The following is a 17,083-nucleotide window of genomic DNA, read 5'->3' on the forward strand; positions in this document are numbered from 1 at the left end:
ATATAAAATCAGTCTTTAAAAAACAACCATGTGGACAGTGAAGGAGGAGGGCATCTGAGGCTGGCCTCTAGCCTTACACGCACAACGCACGCCCTCATGCAAACACACACACACACACACACACACACACACACACACACATACCTAGGATTAGACAGTCTATGTTAAAGTCATAAATACTGTCATTAGTTAATTAAAACTAAGTAAGTTAATTAAAAATAGTTAAGTCAGTATGCAGTAAGCCTGGCCTAAGCTACCATGGAAGAGTGCTCCCACCAGCACACCTAACAGCCCAGCCACTCTCACTGTGACGGTATCCTTTCTCTTCTGGATAGAAACACTGAAGCTCGGGAACCTTAAATACCTACTAAGTAGCTGAATGGAATCTATCCAATTTCTGAGTCCCCTTTCTACTGAAAATATGGTCTATTCCGATGAAAAAAGATTATATGGTGAATTAAAAAAGAAAAAAAAAAAAACCTTGAAATGTCTAAAAGAATTTAACAAAACAAATACTACCACCCTCTACACACACATTAACAACCTGTATCACTTGGAAATTCTGTTTAGTTAAACAGTTCTGGGAGAGCTCTCTCCTTGATAAGGACTAAGAATTCATCTTGAGCCAGATTGTGAATTAAAGGCTAAACTGCTTTATGTAGCAAGACCCTGTCAAGAAAGAATGAGATTAAAAGCAAAAGAAACAGAAGAAATAGAAAGAAAGCAAGAAATATCATGGGTACAGTGCAACAAGAGTGCTTTCCTGTTGTGCACACTGCTTAGGTTGAAGGCCCAGGAACGACACCCAGCACGCTCAAAACCCAAGACCATTTACTTAGGCAGCCCCCGGCATGCGGGGCTTTTGATCACAGGTGTAAACAATCCTTGGGTTGAGAAAAGTAAATCAAGGGGCTGGGGAGATGGCGCAGTGGGTAAGGGCACTGGCTGCTCTTCTAAAGGTCCTAAGTTCAATTCCCAGCACCCACATGGTGGCTCACAACCATCTATAAGGCGATCTGATGGCATGCAGGTATACATGCAGGAGAGCACTCATATATTAAACAAAAATTAAAAAACAAAAAAACCAAGCCAGAAAGCTGTAGGTTTCGCCCCCAAGTTTCTAACATTCAAGGGCTGAAAATGGAGAGTTCAAGACAGCTTATGGGTCTACCTGGGCTACTTAGTGAGACACTGCATCAAAAAACAAACAAACAAAGTTCCTTTGTTTTGTTTTGTTTTTTCTGATGGGGAAGTCGGGAGAAATAGAGGGGGGAGCAAAGGGAGAAAGAAATGGGAAGGGCCGGGTTTCTAGTGCAGTAGCTGCGCCCGGCTGGCGTGCCTAAGTCCTGGGGCCTGACTAGGAAGAAATGAGGAGCGAAAGGGAAGTACAAGACTACATGGCCGAACTCTTCCTGAAGGACAGCATTACCACAACTGGGAACAACATGCCTGCTAAACACACCTTTCTTTTAAGATCCCCGAGAAGCCGTGATGGGAACTCACGAACTTGCAGATGCCCACATCAAGTTCTGTGAGCCCATGTTTCATCATGTCTGCAAAACTCTCTGCTTCTTCCTCTTCCCCTGCTTCTGAAAGGCCGTCTTCTTCCTCCTCCTCCTCCTCTTCCTCTTGCACCTGAGCGCTGGAATTCTCGTCATCTTTCACGGTGCTTTCAGCTTCTGGAGGCCCAGGCTCGTTCTCACTGCGGTGTAGACCGTCATTCTCTACCCCATCCTGACTGCTGGTCAGACAGCCCTCGGACACCTTCTGTTTCTTTGTTTCGTCGTGTGGGGTCACACTGTCATTATCTTCCACAACAAGGCACCCACGTTTCAGGGACGTGCTTGTCATTTCCATCTTTAAGGCTCCAAGAAAACATTTAAGAGAACCTTTCACAGAGTAGAAAGAGTAGAAAGTTAACAATCTCCCATAAAGACTGGTTTTGGCAAACAGAAGCGCGCTGAACTTTGTGCAAAGAGTCCTTAAAAAGATCATTTATTACAATAATTCTCAGGGTGTGCAGAGACGGCTCAATGGTTAAGAACACTTGCTGAGCACCCAGAGAACCCAAGTTTGGTTCCTAGCGCACATATCAGGTGGCTCCCAAGCCCCTGCAAACCCAGCTCCAGGGGAATAGACACTCTGCTAGCCTTCGAAAGCAATCACCAACACACACACATAAATAAAATACAAAAGTAACTTCTAATGAGATAGTAAGTAATTCTGACACTGCGTGCACTCCAAGGTATAAAAGAAGAAAACTAGCAGAGCACTTCGTATCAGGAGTCCTAAGAATAGCCAGGTCTGGTGGCATTGGGAGGTAGATGCAGGTAGATGTCTGTGAGTTTCAGGCCGGTCAGGGCTATAAAGGACCCTTCCTCAAAACAAACAAACAAACAAAGTGTGGGTGAGTGCGTGTATACATACACACACACACACACACACACACACACACACACACCATTTTAAGCCAGAATTATTTGTTTGTTTTAAGGAATTTACCTTAAGGACATAATTTAGAGAAGGGCTGGCAAGATGGCTCAGCAGTATTTATTGTTCTGGCAGAGGACCTGGGTTTGGTTCCTACACAGTAGTTCACAATCATCCCTAACTTGTTTCAATGGATCTGATGCCTCTGACCTCTGCAGAAACCAAACGTGTGTGTGGTATACATGCACACATGCTTGTCAAACTCTCACACACATAAAATTTAAAAACTAAAAAAAAAACAGTAACAGCAACAACAACAACAACAAAAACAAACAGAATTCAGGAGCTAAAGGGATGGATGGCTCAGAAGTCAAGAGTACTTGCTGCTCTTTCAGAGGACCCACGTTCTGTTCCCAGAACTCTCACAATCAAAGCCTGTAACTTCAGCTCTAGGGGATCCAGTGCTCCATCTTGGTGTGTGCAGGTACCTATGCACACATTATGTACACAGGCAAGCAGGCACACATGCATATACATAAAGCAAATTAAAATAAATAAGCTGAATAATTCGTAGATACAACTGATTAGGATCTGCAAGAGGCAATTCCTTCTAGGGCAGAACCCAGGTGGTTAGGGTGGACCCAGGTGGTTAGGGTGGACCCAGGTGGTTAGGGAGGACCCAGGTGGTTAGGGAGGACCCAGGTGGTTAGGTAATAACAGTTGTGTATCCACCATGATTTCAGTATAATCTTGCTCTAGGCATATGCATTATCTTTCAAAACTGATAAAATACAGCAGGACATAAATGAAAGCACACTTACACCATACCAAGAGCTACGGGGGGGGGGCGGGGCTGTTGTATAATACCTATAAAGTCAGACAGGTATGAAATACACCTGCAATCTCAGCACTGGAAGGGAGAAATAGAAGGGCCAGGAGTTCAAGGCCAGCGAGGGATACAAGAGATCCTGACTGAAAACAGCAAGAGAAGGTACATAGTAAAGTGCTTGCCTAGCACCGACGGACGAGGATCTATCTGAATTTGATCTCTAGCACTCATGGGTTGTTGGGTTGTTAACCCCCACTCCTTCTTCTTTAAGTCTGGAGGTTGGCAAGGTGGATACAGAAGGATTCTCTAGGAGTCACTGCTAGTGCATCTAGCCAAACTGTCAAACTCCACATTCAGTGCAAGGCTTCTCAAAAAGTCAAAGCCAGCAAGAGAGCTTAGCGTAAGGGAGTGGGAATGCCAGACTCGAGTAAAGTCTTCAGGACTCATGTGGTAGAAGAGAGAACTGACTCCCAAAGTGGTTCTGACCTCCACACGCACACCCACGAACACCACACATACACATACACACACACACACACACACACACACACACACACACACACACACACACACAGACACCAGATAAAAGTGACACAACAAACCATACATTGTAAATATACAAGCTTGGGTTTTAACTCTTAACTCTGCAACCTCGGCCTCCTGAGTACTGGGATTGTAGAAGTGTTCCACTATGCCAGCTACTACGTGTATTTCACCACATTTAAAAAGACACAGCCAGGCTGGAGAGATGGCCCAGTGGTTAAGAGCACTAGTTGCTCCTCCAGAGGCTCAGAGTTCAATTCCCAGCACCCACATGGTGGTTCATGACCATAAAGGGATCTGACGCCCTCTTCTGGCATGCAGGTGCACATGCAGCAGAGCACTCATAAATAAATATTAAACAAAAATTAATACATAAAAATAAATAAAAACAAATCTAAAAAATTTTAAAAAAGATAAAGACACAGCCCAAAACAAGATTATTTAACTGTACTATCTGCAATATATAGAACTAAATCTCAGACCCCACACATCCGTCCCCAGTAAAGAGGAGCTTAGGAGATGCTTGAACACAGGGCAGCCAATAAAGATATTCCAGGCTGTGTGCACCTATCTACTTGATCTTACTTAAAACTGAAGTAAGAATGGAAGGTTTTTCCTATTTTTATTACAAAGAGAGACGAAAAGTGAGTGTACCCATAAACACCGTAAATGAGCTCTAAAAATATTCTAGTCCTCTAAGGTTAAAGAAAAACCAGGAACAGCCATATTAGGTAATAAAATTAAAGCAAATTCTAAGACTTGGCAGATCTTACTCCACAGCAGACACATGACCACCTGAGCAACCACCAAGTAGGGGTAATTACAGTACCGGGCTCCAAATAATCAGCAACCAGGAGAGCCTGATACCTGTCCAGAGGCCACAACTCTCAGCACACAGGCAAGCACAGCCAGCAAAAGCCATGCATGCAGCCTGCCTCAGGGACTTTACAGTCAGACCACCCACCTCGCTCCCAGATGCAAAAGGAACACCAGATCTTGGGAGTCAGATAGGGTCTCCCTACACAGCCCTGGCTGTCCAATTGCCTCTGCTTCCTAAGAGCTGGAATTTAAGATGTGTGCCACCACACCACGTCCCTAAGACACTTCTTACTCAGCTTTTGATTCTTGATATCATAACCACGGTTTGCTCTTTTAGAAGTTTGTTTTTTGAGACAGGGTCTCATGAAGTGCTGGGCATGATAAACAAGCATGCTAACAATGAACTACACTGTCCTGTTCTCGCTTTGAGACAGGGTCTTGCTAAGATGCTTAGAAAGCCTTTGTTAATGTAACCCAGGCAGGTTTTGAACCTGTGATACTCCTGCTTAGGCCTGAAACAGCAGGCATTACTTACTTTAATGGCAAAACTCACTCCACATCCTAATCTGAAAAAATTATTACGTCTATCAGAGTCATCTACTCTAACATTTATTAAGTATGTCCTGGGTAGACACTGGAGAAAGATGGAAGACTTCTTGCAACCAAACAAGATTACAACCTACTTAAGGATATTTTTAAAAACCAAATAAATTTGTGGGGGATGTGCTCAGAAGCAGAACATTTGTCTAGCATGCCCTAAGTTCAGTCTTCGGTGCTGCAAACAAACAAACAAACAAACAAACCCAGTATTAGGACAGGCCAGCCATTTAGAAGCAGAGAATGGGGTGGCCTGAGGTAAAGCCCCCGTAAAGGTGTTTTAAAGACTTGAAAAAAGTAGACCTGAAAATTGTGTGAGCTCCATGGGGGCAGAACAGAGCCTGCAAAGATCCCAGCTAGGAAATGGGGTAACAGACATGCCGCCAAATCCCAGGCTCATCGGTGCCCTGGATCAAACCAGCCTCCTACACGAGTGCTGAACGCTGGCACTGACCCAAGCCTAGCAGCTCCAGGCCAGCCTGGTCTACATAGAGAATTCCAGGACTGACAGTCCACATAACAGAGAGACTCTGCCTCAACCCTTCCCCCAAAGAGAGAGAGAGAGAGAGAGAGAGAGAGAGAGAGAGAGAGAGAGAGAGAGAGAGAGAGAGAGAGAGAGAGAGAGATGTTCAGAGGGGAACTCAAGTGGCCGTCCCTCTCCTATAAGGGCAGCACTCAAAAGGCTGAGAAAGACTTGTGTCTCTAGTTCAAGCCAGCCTGGTCTACATAGTAAGTCCTATCTCAAGACAAAAGAGGTTTATGTATTCAAATAAACTTGTTAAGTTAACAAATTCTGACTGTTGGTTATTTGCTAATGACTGCACATAGTTTCCCCTCTTTCTCACTACAGTGAACAGTCTGATATTTGACAGCTCCTTCGTTAGTAAAACCATTGCCCTGACATTGAGGCATAGTGTTTTACGGATGGCCACAGATTTTTGTTGTTGTTTAAGAGTGGGAACAAAACAAAGTAGCACCTATATTTTAGAGATCTCTTTTTTAAAGAAATGGCCTTGAACTAAACCCTTCTTCCTTGACTGGCAGTAATTAAGAGCAATAACCATGTGCTGGCCATTTTAAAGGCCCCTCAGTGAAGGGCTTGGTGGTATGGACCACAGAATAAGTAGCCTGCACTGTCACCCAGCAGAGGTTGGAGAAAAGACCCCAGACGTCAGCCTGATCGCTTCTCCGTGGTTGAGAAGAGCAGCGGCCCTTAAGGCCTGCCCAGCAAGTAAAACATCTGCGCCCAGTACCCAGCACCAGGCCGGGACCAGTGCAGGCTGCTCGGACGATCTGGGAGCGCTGAGCAGGACCGGGGGAAGGCTGGTTTGTTTTTCTAACAGGGAATTGAGTTTGGGGAGTGCCTGAGGCACCACAAAGCAAGGAAGAAGTGGAAAAAGAAGGTTCTAGCCCACAGCGGCGCGGCCAGAGGATCGGGACGCGGCGCCGCTTAACGAACGGCGGGGATCAGGGCGAATAGCCGGGATCGGGGAGCATGGATCGGGAACTAGGGGTCCGGGATCAAGGATCCGGGTGCGTGGAGCAGAAATAAGACAAGCGGGGAAGGTGGAGCTGGCGGCGGAGAAACAGGGAGCAGCGCGAGCTGCGACCACGGCCGCCCTCCCTCCCCGGCCGCGCGCCTCTCCGGAGGCCTGGGGCCACGCCGCAAAGCAGAGCACTTACCGGGAGCCTGAGGGCGCGGGCCGAGCGGAGAAGAGGACGCTCGGCTCGGGACGCGGGAGGGCGGCGGCGGTGACTCGCAGGAGGCGGCGGCCAGCGCCGACCAGCACAGGCTGCACCGCGTGGAGACGCACAGGGACGGGTTATCCCACCAGCCGCCGGGCTCGCACACGTGCGGCGCTGCGCCGCGCCGACCACGCCCCGGGGCGGGGCCCGCTCCACCGGCCCTCCGCTCCCGAGGACGCTCCGCCCATCGGCGCCTGGGAAGTGACTTGCCTTATGCAAAGAAACCTTTAGGACTTCAAAAACAGAGACTACCTTATTAGTTGTTAATTGTGCTTAAATGGGAGCTTCTTTCACAGCTATGGTTAATAGTGCATATTAATAGAATGGGTTTCTTACCTTTGACAGCTCCCCAGGAGGACTGTCTTCAAGAAGATTCCATCATAGCTGGTTAATGCTTTGGCGTAAAGAAAAATAAAATATATTTTTCTTCTCATGCTTCAAGTAGCCAACTGACCAAATCAAAGCATTCCATAGCATTTCAGGTCTAATATTTTGCCAGATTTCAACTCAGGGTAAAATAAAATATAATAAAATAAATCAAGATTTGTGGAGAGTCAAAAGCCCATAATCCAAGCACTCAGGTGATATGGACAGAAGGATCAGAAACTTAAGGGCACTTTGGGATATGTAAGGAATCCCAGGTAAACATGGCCTAGGTAAGACCCTGTTGTTTTGGTTTTTTTTAAACAAACAAACAAAAACCTGGGCAGTAATGGTACACACCGTTAATCCCAGCACTTGGGAAGCAGAAGCAGGTAGATTTCTGAGTTCGAGGCCAGCCTGGTCTACAGAGTGAGTTTCAGGACAGCCAGGGCTATACAGAGAAACCCTGTCTTGAAAAAACAAAATAGAAAAAAAAAAAAAGAAAAAGAAAACCAAACCAAAACAAACAAAATCCTGTTATTTCAGATCTTTGTATTCCTCTTAGACGTGTGTGTGTGTGTGTGTGTGTGTGTGTGTGGTGTTTGTTGTAACCATGTGTTTTACATATGTGAGGTTTGCATATGTGATGATTAGTGTTGTCAATTTGACAGAGTCTAGAATTACCTTGGAGACAAGCCCTGGTCATGCCTATGCTGGACTATCCTGACTGGGTTCATTGTAATCGTACAGGACCAGCATCGTTCCCTGACTGGAACTCTGAACGGTGTCAATCAGTAGTTCCTTAACCCCTTGGGGTTCCAGTGGCCCTTTCAAGGGGTTGCCTAAGACCATCAAAATATCAAAAACTAAGGTCCATGTACAGTTCTGAGTTTGTGGAGACCTGAGGCCCATCATGGTGCTTTCCGCTTTCACTCTCTACCTTAGTTACTTATTATTATTGTGTGTTTATGATGTGGGCATGCGTACATGTGGAGGCTGGAGCATAGTCTGCAGAAGCTGGTCCTCTCCTTCTACCTTACATGGTTTCTGGGGACGGAAGCCAAGTCGTCAGGCTTGCTTGGCAAGTGCCCTTACCTCCGATCCATCTCCATGGCCCCTTCACCCTACTTTTTGTAAATAATTTTCATTGATCCTGGAGCTCAACTGGACTGGTTAGCTGGCAAGTCGAAAGATCTTATCTCTGTCTCTCTACTGCTTGGATTACACAGATCTGCTGTGACCAGCTTTCTACATGACTAGCAGGATCTGAACACAGGTCCCCACTGTATTGACTAAACTGTCTCCTGAGTCCCACACTTGCTTTTAAAATATGGATTTAGTAGAAAGATCCAGCTAAATGAGTCACTTCTTAGTTACTGTCCTACTGCTATGATGAGACACCACCTCCAAAGGAAATTATAGAAAGAAGAGTTTATTGGGTCTTACAGTTTCAGAGGGTGTGTCCACAGTAATCCTGGCAGCTGGTAGGTAGGCAGCAGCTGGGAGCACACATCTTTGTCCACAAGTACACAGCGGAGAAAGTCAGGAATGGTGTGGGCTTTTGAAACTTCAAAGCCAACTGACTGTGACAACCTTGTCCAACAAGGCCACACCTCCTCCAACAAGGCCACTCCTCCTAATGCTTCCCAAACAGTTCTATCAACTGGAGACCAAGTATTCGCACACATGAACCTATGGGGGCATTCTTATTCAAATCACTACAGTCACATATATTTAGTTCAGACTTGTGGCTTCTACATTGTCTTCCTCTAAGATTATTCTCTGTAGTTACCTACCTAAATTCTTTCATTTGTCTTTAATCATTTTATTAATTCTTTCTTTCTGTTTTTTTTTCCTTTTTAAGATAGATGCTCAGTATATAGCCCAGGCTAATCCCAAATTCAAGAGCCTCCTCCCTCAGTCTCAAAAGCACTGCAATTATAAACTTGTGGCATCATGCCTAGCCCATTTCACTAATTCTTGTACAGCTGCACATTCTTGGGGCTAGGGTAAATTAATACCTTAATGTCCTAAGGTCAGCAGACTCAGATACAGCTATATGGTATAATATAGCCTAGATCCTGTTTTAATTTTAAATTTTTAAATTTTATTATTTTTATTTTTTAAAGTGTGTGGATGTTTGCCTGTATGTGTGACTGTATACCAGGTGTGTGTCTGGTGTCCAGAGAGTTCAGAGAGAGAGTCAGATACCCTAGAATTGAGTTACAGACAGAGAGCTGTCAGCTGCTGCGTGGGTGCTAGAAAGTGAACCTGGATTCTCTGAAAGAGCTGCTAGTACTCTTAGTTGCTGAAGCCATCTCTCCAGATCCTGTTTGTCTGTCTGTCTGTTTGTTTATACGGGGTTTCACTATATAGCTCTGTCTATCCTTCAACTCACTATGTAGATGAGGCTGGCCTTGAATTCATAAAGATTCACCTGCCTCTGCCTCCTGAGTTGTGGGATAAAAGGCATGCACCACCATACCCGGCTCTTATTTATTTATTTTTTTTCATTTTATGTGTATGGGTGTTTTGTCTGCATGTATGTCTACACCTCAGTGAGTTTTCTTCTCACGGAGTAGTTTCTGTTTCCTCTAAAGATTTTTGTTTGTTTGTTTGCTTGTTGTTTTTTTTTTTTCTGTTTTCTCCCCATTTGTTTGGTCTCAAAGGCATTGCCTTCCAGGGTTTGCCTGTCAAATTTCCATGTTCTCTACCTATCCCTTGCTTCTAAGTAATTCAGTTCCTCCTCCCTGGAAAACAGTAGAGGTTTAGGGGGCTTTGCCCAGCAAACTGGATGCCAGATTTTGAGTGCTCTTTCTCTGTCTGACTCCCAGAATGTTTCAACCCTCCTACAAACAGATCTGGACCTTCCAGTTCGAAAATATATGAAGGAGTGTTCCTTTTGTCTAGCTGTCCTTCAAAGCTTACTCTTGAGTCTACAAAAGAGGTTACTTAGTCCCTACCTTTTAAATGGAGTATTTTTTTCTGTACAACGCTTAAACAGTAATAACTATTAGTTACAGGCTGAGGCAGGCGGATTTCTGAGTTCGAGGCCAGCCTGGTCTACAGAGTGAGTTCCAAGACAGCCAGGGCTACACAGAGAAACCTTGTCTCGAAAAACCAAAAATAAATAAATAAATAAATAAATAAATAAATAAATAAATAAATAAATAAATATTAGTTACCTTTGCACGTAGACTTTTGTCTCTCTAAGACTGTGAAATATAGAAAGAGCACTTTGACACTCCTACCTAGTACCACGTGGGCCAAGTATGGAACTCCGGTGTCTTGGTGGCAAATGCTTTTATGCGCTGAGCCATTTTGAGATAGGTGTTGTTCTAGCTGATACCGAATTCACTTTATAGAGCAAGCTGGCAGGGACTAGTGGCAATCTTCCCGCCTCCGCTCCCGACTTGTGGCTCACCATCCTAAGGGTATCATGAGTATTTTCTCCTCCCCTCCTTCCTCTCCCCTCCTTGAATTCAGTGTGTAGCTGGAGTTGACTTTGAACTACTGGTTTTCCCGCCTTCACCTCCCAAACGGTGGAATTCCAAGTGTGAGACACCATGCCAGGGCCGAATTTTATTTTTAGTAACTCCAAAGAAGTGGAGAGAGCTCCTGCACAGAACTCAGCAGCCTGGGAAGCAGTAGGGCTGCCAGGTTCCCTGAGCGGCCAACATGACATCCAACCAGCAGGGGGCGCCACAGAACAGGACAGCGGCGCGCAGATATGCCTCTCTAGGCCAAGAGAACGGAACCAGAGAGTCGGTGATAGGAAGTCGAGGTGGCGCTCAACCCTGCGTCCCAGAAGGCTGGTCTGGTCGCCCAGTCTGTGTGTTCCCTAGCCGGACTCTGCAGGCCGGGCTGGCGGTGCATGGAATCCAGAATTCGTGCGGAGGCAGGATGCTTGCGGCTGACGATATCGGCGAAGTGCCGGCAGCCCCGGTGAGGCGTCCCTGGAAACCCGGGGAAGGGACGCTGGTGACCCTGCGAGGTGGCACAGACCCCACCTCCGCCCCGGGGACAGGTTACCTTGGAAGTGGTTTGGCGGTGGTTCCCACGGCCGGAAGCAGGCAAGGGAGTCCCTGGGGAGGTAGTCACAGTGCAATGTCCGATGTCCCAGAAGATGACAGTTTTGAGAGTTGGCGGGAAAGTGGCCTCGGTGCCCGGGCAGAGTAACTCGGACCCTGGGGAGGTGGTCCAGACCTCTGGGAAGGTGGCAGTAGTGTCAGGCATGCCCCTGGGAGAGGCGCCTAGGACCTCTCCGCCCGTCAGTATGGGACCTTTCGGAGCGCTGTATGAATTCCACTTACTTCAGTCTAACTTGTTTGCCACACCTGTTTTTCTGCCAGTGCTGCCCCGAGAGTGGTGACGAAACGAAGAACACAGACGTGAAAAGTAAGCAGGCTTTAAACCCTTAGTTCTTTTTGTCTAGCTGCCCTTCGAAGCTCGCCTTTTCAGAGTCTGCAAAAGAGTTTCTTAGTCTGCTATCTTTTCAATGGAGTATTCTTTCTGTACAATGTTTAAACAGTAATAAATATTAGTTATCTTTGCACGTGGACTTTTGTCTCTCTAAGACTGTGAAATATAGAAAGAGCACATTGACGCTCCTTCCTAGGACAGTGACTGGTTTGGCTTCACTGGGACCTGCCATTTTAATGAACTGTCAGCTCGTTATCAGGTATTTAGAGGGGTTATGCTGGTCACTGTTACTGGGTTCTAGGAAGAGGTTTGATAATAGGTTAATTGTACTTTTGCCTTCAGTGAGTAAGTAATTACAGTTTGCTGCAGGTAGCCCACACCTTAGGTCCCAGGGCTTGGTCTGGGTAGGTGACATGGAAAAGACCCAGTACCTAGGACAGGAAACTATGTCAGACTCCTGGATATTTGTTATTTCACTTGAGATAAGCGTAGCAGGTTATTAGGAATCCAGCACCCTGAAGGGGCTGTTTTTGTTTCTCTCTCTCTCTCTCTCTCTCTCAATCTCTCTCTCTCTCTCTCTCTCTTTAACCAAGGTGGAGCGTAACCCAGGTTCGCCCCAGACTTTTGTGTGACTAAGGATGACCTTGGACTCCAGATCCACAGTCTTCTATTTCACAGATGTCACATGCCCAACCTCTTTAGGAGCTTTTGAAGTATTTTTTAAAGATTTATTTATTATTATATCTATGTACACTGTAGCTGTCTTCAGACACACCACAAGAGGGCGTCAAATCTCATCATGGGTGATGGTGAGCCAGCATGTGGTCGATGGGACCTGAACTCAGGACCTTTGGAAGAGCAGTCAGTGCTCTTAACCTCTGAGCCATCTCTCCAGCCTGAAGTATTTTTTAAAAAGCCCTTATGTTAACAGTTAAGCTCAGTGACCTTGACAGTAAGAGAAAGGGTGCCCACATTTCCATGTGGCTCCCAGGAGGAAGTTTGCTCTTACTGTTGGCTTCTGATAAGCTTGAAAGATGGCTTGGTGCTTAAGAGTGCTTGCTGCTGTTACAGGGGACCTGGGTTCAGTTCCTGGAACCCACGTGACAGCTCAGTACTTCAGTCTTAGAAGTCTAAATGTACAGTCCTGCCATCCCAGGGCTCTTGCTCACACATGGTACACATAAACTCACGGAAGCAAACACCTGTGCACATAAATCAAATGAACAAATCCTTAAACAAATAAATAATAATTAAAAAAAATAAAACAAAACAAAACCCAAAGCCTGAAGTGGCCTGGGAAGTTAAAGTGCCAGAGCTCTTTCTTGCCTAGAACTTTGGGAGCCCTGGGTTTGAACTTGAGCCCTACACCACCAAACAAACAAAGCAGCAGACAGAATGGGCTTAGCAGTTAAGAGAATTTGATATTCTTCAGAGGAGCTGACTTCACCTACAGTGTGGCTAACAACTGCTTGTAACTATAGTTCTAGGAGATTCAATGCTCTCTTCTGGCCTCTATGTACGTTGACTAATGTGGTAAACAGACATACATATAACACCTACACACATAAAATCTCAAAAGTTTAGGAAATACCTGCCAGCCCATTTGTAAACCAAAAGGGGAAAAGCAGAACAAAACAAAACAACAAACAAACAAACAAGGAAACAAACCAAAAAATGCAAACAAACTTTCTCTACTTTTGTCTGCCCAGATGCCTTGACTCTTGACATCAGCCGAATTGTCATTTTAGAGCGTCAGGTGCAAACTACTTCGTTAAGGACTTTGTCCGTGTCTTCAGTGGCTCAGTTAACTGCTGTGCGACAGTGTGCAGGCTCTTTATAAAAAATGAAAGGGAAGAGACATAAAAATCTGCCAAGCCAGGTGTGGCTCACTTCTGAAATCCCAGCCCTTAGGAGGCTGAGGCAGGAGGATTACCATGATATGGAGATCAGGTTAGGTCACAGAATTATAGTGTATCTAAAATATTGTACACAAATATTAGTGTATTTGGTTTTTAGCTCTTTTTTTTTAAAGTTATGGGCAAGAATAGTGAAGCCTAGACTTGTGCTTTTAAAATTTAGATGTCTGTGACTATGCATGTCTGGTGCCACGGAAGGCCAGAAGAGGGCTTCAGCTTCAGCCTACTTGGAACTGGAACTACAGACGGTTCTAGGCTACTCACATATGAGCTCTGGGAATCCAACCCTGGTCCTCTACAAAATCGACAAGAGCTGTTATTTCTCCAGCCTGTCTTAAGAAACAACAGATAAGGGCTGGAGAGGTGGCTCAGCGGTTAAGAGCACTGACTGCTCTTCCAGGGGTCATGAGTTCAAATCCCAGCAACCACATGGTGGCTCACAACCATCTGATGCCCTCACAACCATCTGATGCCCTCTTCTGGTATGTCTAAAGACAGCTACAGGGTACTTATATATAATCAATCAGTCAATCGATCAATCTTTAAAAAAAAAAAGAAACAACAGATAAAATTAAGTATGATGGTGCATGACTGTAATCCCAGCACCCAAGAGGTGGAGGCAGGAGGATTAGAAATTGACATTAAAGTCATCCTTGACTACCACATGGCAAGTTTGAGACCAGCTTGGGATACATGAGATCTTTCTCAAAAGCAAATGAACAGACAGAAATAGGTAATAAAAAATCTCTGTATAGTTTTGAAGGATCTCACATGCTTCAGAATGTAGTACGCACCTTTAAATAGTTACATGTGGTGCGTGTGGGTTTTGTTTCAAGTGAAGGTAGCATTAGCCGCCTCAGATACAGAGCTCAAGTCTGTGGATACACACCACAACTTACTGGCTTTATGGATGATTCTAAAGATTATCTTCTTATCAGGACGTGAGTGCAGTTGGATTATTCTGTGTTTTGAGACACTGTGTCTTGTGTACCCCAGGCTGGTTTTAAACTTTCTATGTAGCTGAAGATGACCCTGAACTTCCCATCTATGTCAGATATTATTAAAATTTAGATACAGAAAAACCAATTCTGTTAATATATAAAGTAGACAATAGAGTTTTGGTCTGAAAGCATGAACTTTAGTTTCATTTTTTAATCTTTATAGGCTGAGGCAGGCATTATTATTTATTTAGTAGTTTGGAAGTTGAGACTTAGCCTTGTTTTATTTCTCCTACCAGTGGCCTCTTGCTCTTCATGTCTGCAAACAATCTTCTAATTCTTCTTTCTAAATAAAGTTTTTTATTTCATTTTATTTTTGTGTATGTGTGTGTGTGTTTGCATGCCATAGTGTATGTGTGGAGATCAGAGGACTTGTGAGTTAGCTCTGGTCTTCCACCATGTGTGTCTTGAGCTCAGACTTAGGACATCAGCCGTGATGGAAAGTGCCTTTACCTGCTGAGCCATGTTGCTGGCCAGTGTGTCTTTATTGATTCATTATTTTTGTAGAACTGAGAATTAAATGTGGGTTTTTGCTTAGGGTGGGTAAGCACACTATCACTGAGCTACACCCTCAGCACCAAAATATTTTAATTCATGTAAATTAAATAGAACAAAGGGAAAAGAATGTTTTCTGGAGCAAGGAGAAGAGAGAGAAGGAATACCCAGCAGCAGACAGATGGTATGCATTTGTTTTACACTTTGTGTCTGTGTGTGTACACATGTGTGTGTGTGTGCACATCTCAGGACACACAGTTTGCAGAAGTTGTTTCTACACTGCGAGTTCCAGGGGTTGAATTCAGGGCATCAGGCTTTTCAGCAACTCCTGTACCAAATGAGCCATCCTGCTGGCCTTGTAGTGTTTCTGTTGTTTGGTTTGTATGTATGTATGTATGAATGTATGTATGTATGTATGTATGTATGTATGTATGTATGTATGTATGTATGTATTGTGTGTGGGGGTGTGTGCCTGCCATGGCGTGATTGTGGAGATGAAAAGACAACTTTGTGAAGTCAATTCTGATTTATATTTATTTTTATTTAACCCTTTATATGGGTTCTGGATGAAATCAGGTTGTACTATTTGAAATGCACTTTGCCTGCTGAGCCATCTCTTTGGCCCTGTAACTAGTGTTTTTGTAGGGATTTGAGACACAGTCTCACTGGGTAGTTAAAGCTGGCTTGAGTTTGTATCAGTCCTCCTTCAGCCCCTGAGTGCTGGCCTCAGATAGGTATGAGCCACCATGCACGCACTGGTATGTTCTAGTACACTGTACATAAATATTTAGCCAGCATCTCATACTTAGGTTTTCATTTAGGCATCTTTTCATTTAGACTCTGATGGAGTGCTTTCCCAGCATGCTCCGTGCCCCAGGTCCAGCACCAAGCATAAGCCAGTGTGGTGGAACTCGTGTAGTCTAAGCAAGCACTGGTACTATGAGTTAGGAGGGTCAGAAAGTCAGGATCATTGCCAGCTATATAGAAAGATTCCATTTCAAAAACAAAAACTAAACCAGTGTGTGTGTGTGTGTATGTGTGTGTGTGTGTAGCTTATGAATAGAAGCAGCCACTCTGAAAAGAAACCATTTGCCACAGGCCATTAATAGTAGAGTGGGAGAAGAAAGCTTATGTAGCCAGATGTGAGTCACATACCCCTCAGCTCTGCCAAGTAGCTCTCATGAGGCGCTTCTGAGGTACAGGATGGCTGAGTCTGTGGCACAGCTGCCCAACAAATAGGTGATGCCATTGAACAACAGATTCTAGGACAGTAGGAAACCATCTAACTGCTTTTAAATCTCTTTAAAAAAGAGTTTTATTGTTTTTACTGTGTCGCCCAGGTTGGCTTAGCACTCTGGTCCCCCTGCCTCTGCTCCTTAGCGCTGTGATGAGGTGCGCACCACCACCCCTGACTATTTAGTTGCTTTTGCAGTGGATTTTTATTGAGTAAAAAATGTTTTTTTTTAATTTGTTCAAAATGTTTAAAAAATTTTGTGTGTATTTGACCCTTGCTCCACAAAGTATTCGTGGTAACAACTGGTAAAGCTCCTCTGCTCCTGGTAGAAGGCAGAACCTGCAGTGTGCAGGCCAGGTCACAGGGAAGGAAGATCAGCTTTGAAGTCCAGAGGAACTAGCAGGATTCCTAATCTGAGAGAAGAGGAAAGCTCATGACCATCTCTGCCTTCCCTCTGCATTGCTTGGTTTTCTATTATTATTGTTGTTGTTGTTGTTGTTATTATTATTATTATTATTATTATTATTATTATTATTATTATTTTGTGTGCTTTAGTGTTCTGCCTGCAGGTATGTCGAGGGAGGGTGTTGGATCCCCTGGAACTGGAGTTACAGACAGTTGTGAGCTGGCATGTGGATACTGGGAATTGAACCCGGGTGCCCTTGAAGAGCAGTCTGTGTTTTAACCCCTG

At 44.7% G+C, this 17,083-nt stretch overlaps 2 protein-coding genes across 10 annotated transcripts in view; one reads left to right on the plus strand and one right to left on the minus strand.

Annotated features, from left to right (window-relative positions):
- Pus7 (pseudouridylate synthase 7) overlaps positions 1 to 7,101 on the minus strand; it is a 43,547-nt gene extending 36,446 nt beyond the window's left edge. For 3 of the 6 annotated variants that reach the window (XR_880846.2, XM_030254910.1, XM_011249796.1), the window contains exons 1-2: positions 6,902 to 7,095; positions 1,463 to 1,889 (exon numbers count right to left, since the gene is read on the minus strand). Coding sequence is in view for 5 of the 6 variants with exons in the window: in XM_030254910.1 (XP_030110770.1) it covers positions 1,463 to 1,857 (395 nt within the window). In the remaining variant the exon portion in view is untranslated. Of the gene's footprint in view, positions 1 to 1,462; positions 1,890 to 2,502; positions 3,054 to 6,901 lie in introns of those variants that run through there. The other 3 variants (NM_178403.5, NM_001289780.1, NM_001289781.1) reach the window with 2 other exon arrangements.
- A 3,986-nt stretch (positions 7,102 to 11,087) lies between these two features.
- Rint1 (RAD50 interactor 1) overlaps positions 11,088 to 17,083 on the plus strand; it is a 35,887-nt gene continuing 29,891 nt past the window's right edge. For 2 of the 4 annotated variants that reach the window (NM_177323.4, NM_001310467.1), the window contains exons 1-2: positions 11,101 to 11,272; positions 11,680 to 11,725. In NM_177323.4, the coding sequence (NP_796297.2) occupies positions 11,231 to 11,272; positions 11,680 to 11,725 (88 nt within the window). In that variant the 5' untranslated portion in view covers positions 11,101 to 11,230. Of the gene's footprint in view, positions 11,273 to 11,679; positions 11,726 to 17,083 lie in introns of all 4 variants that reach the window. The other 2 variants (XM_030254833.1, XR_001784750.2) reach the window with 2 other exon arrangements.

Source organism: Mus musculus, chromosome 5 (genome assembly GCF_000001635.26).
Source record: "Mus musculus strain C57BL/6J chromosome 5, GRCm38.p6 C57BL/6J".
Taxonomy (NCBI): domain Eukaryota; kingdom Metazoa; phylum Chordata; class Mammalia; order Rodentia; family Muridae; genus Mus; species Mus musculus.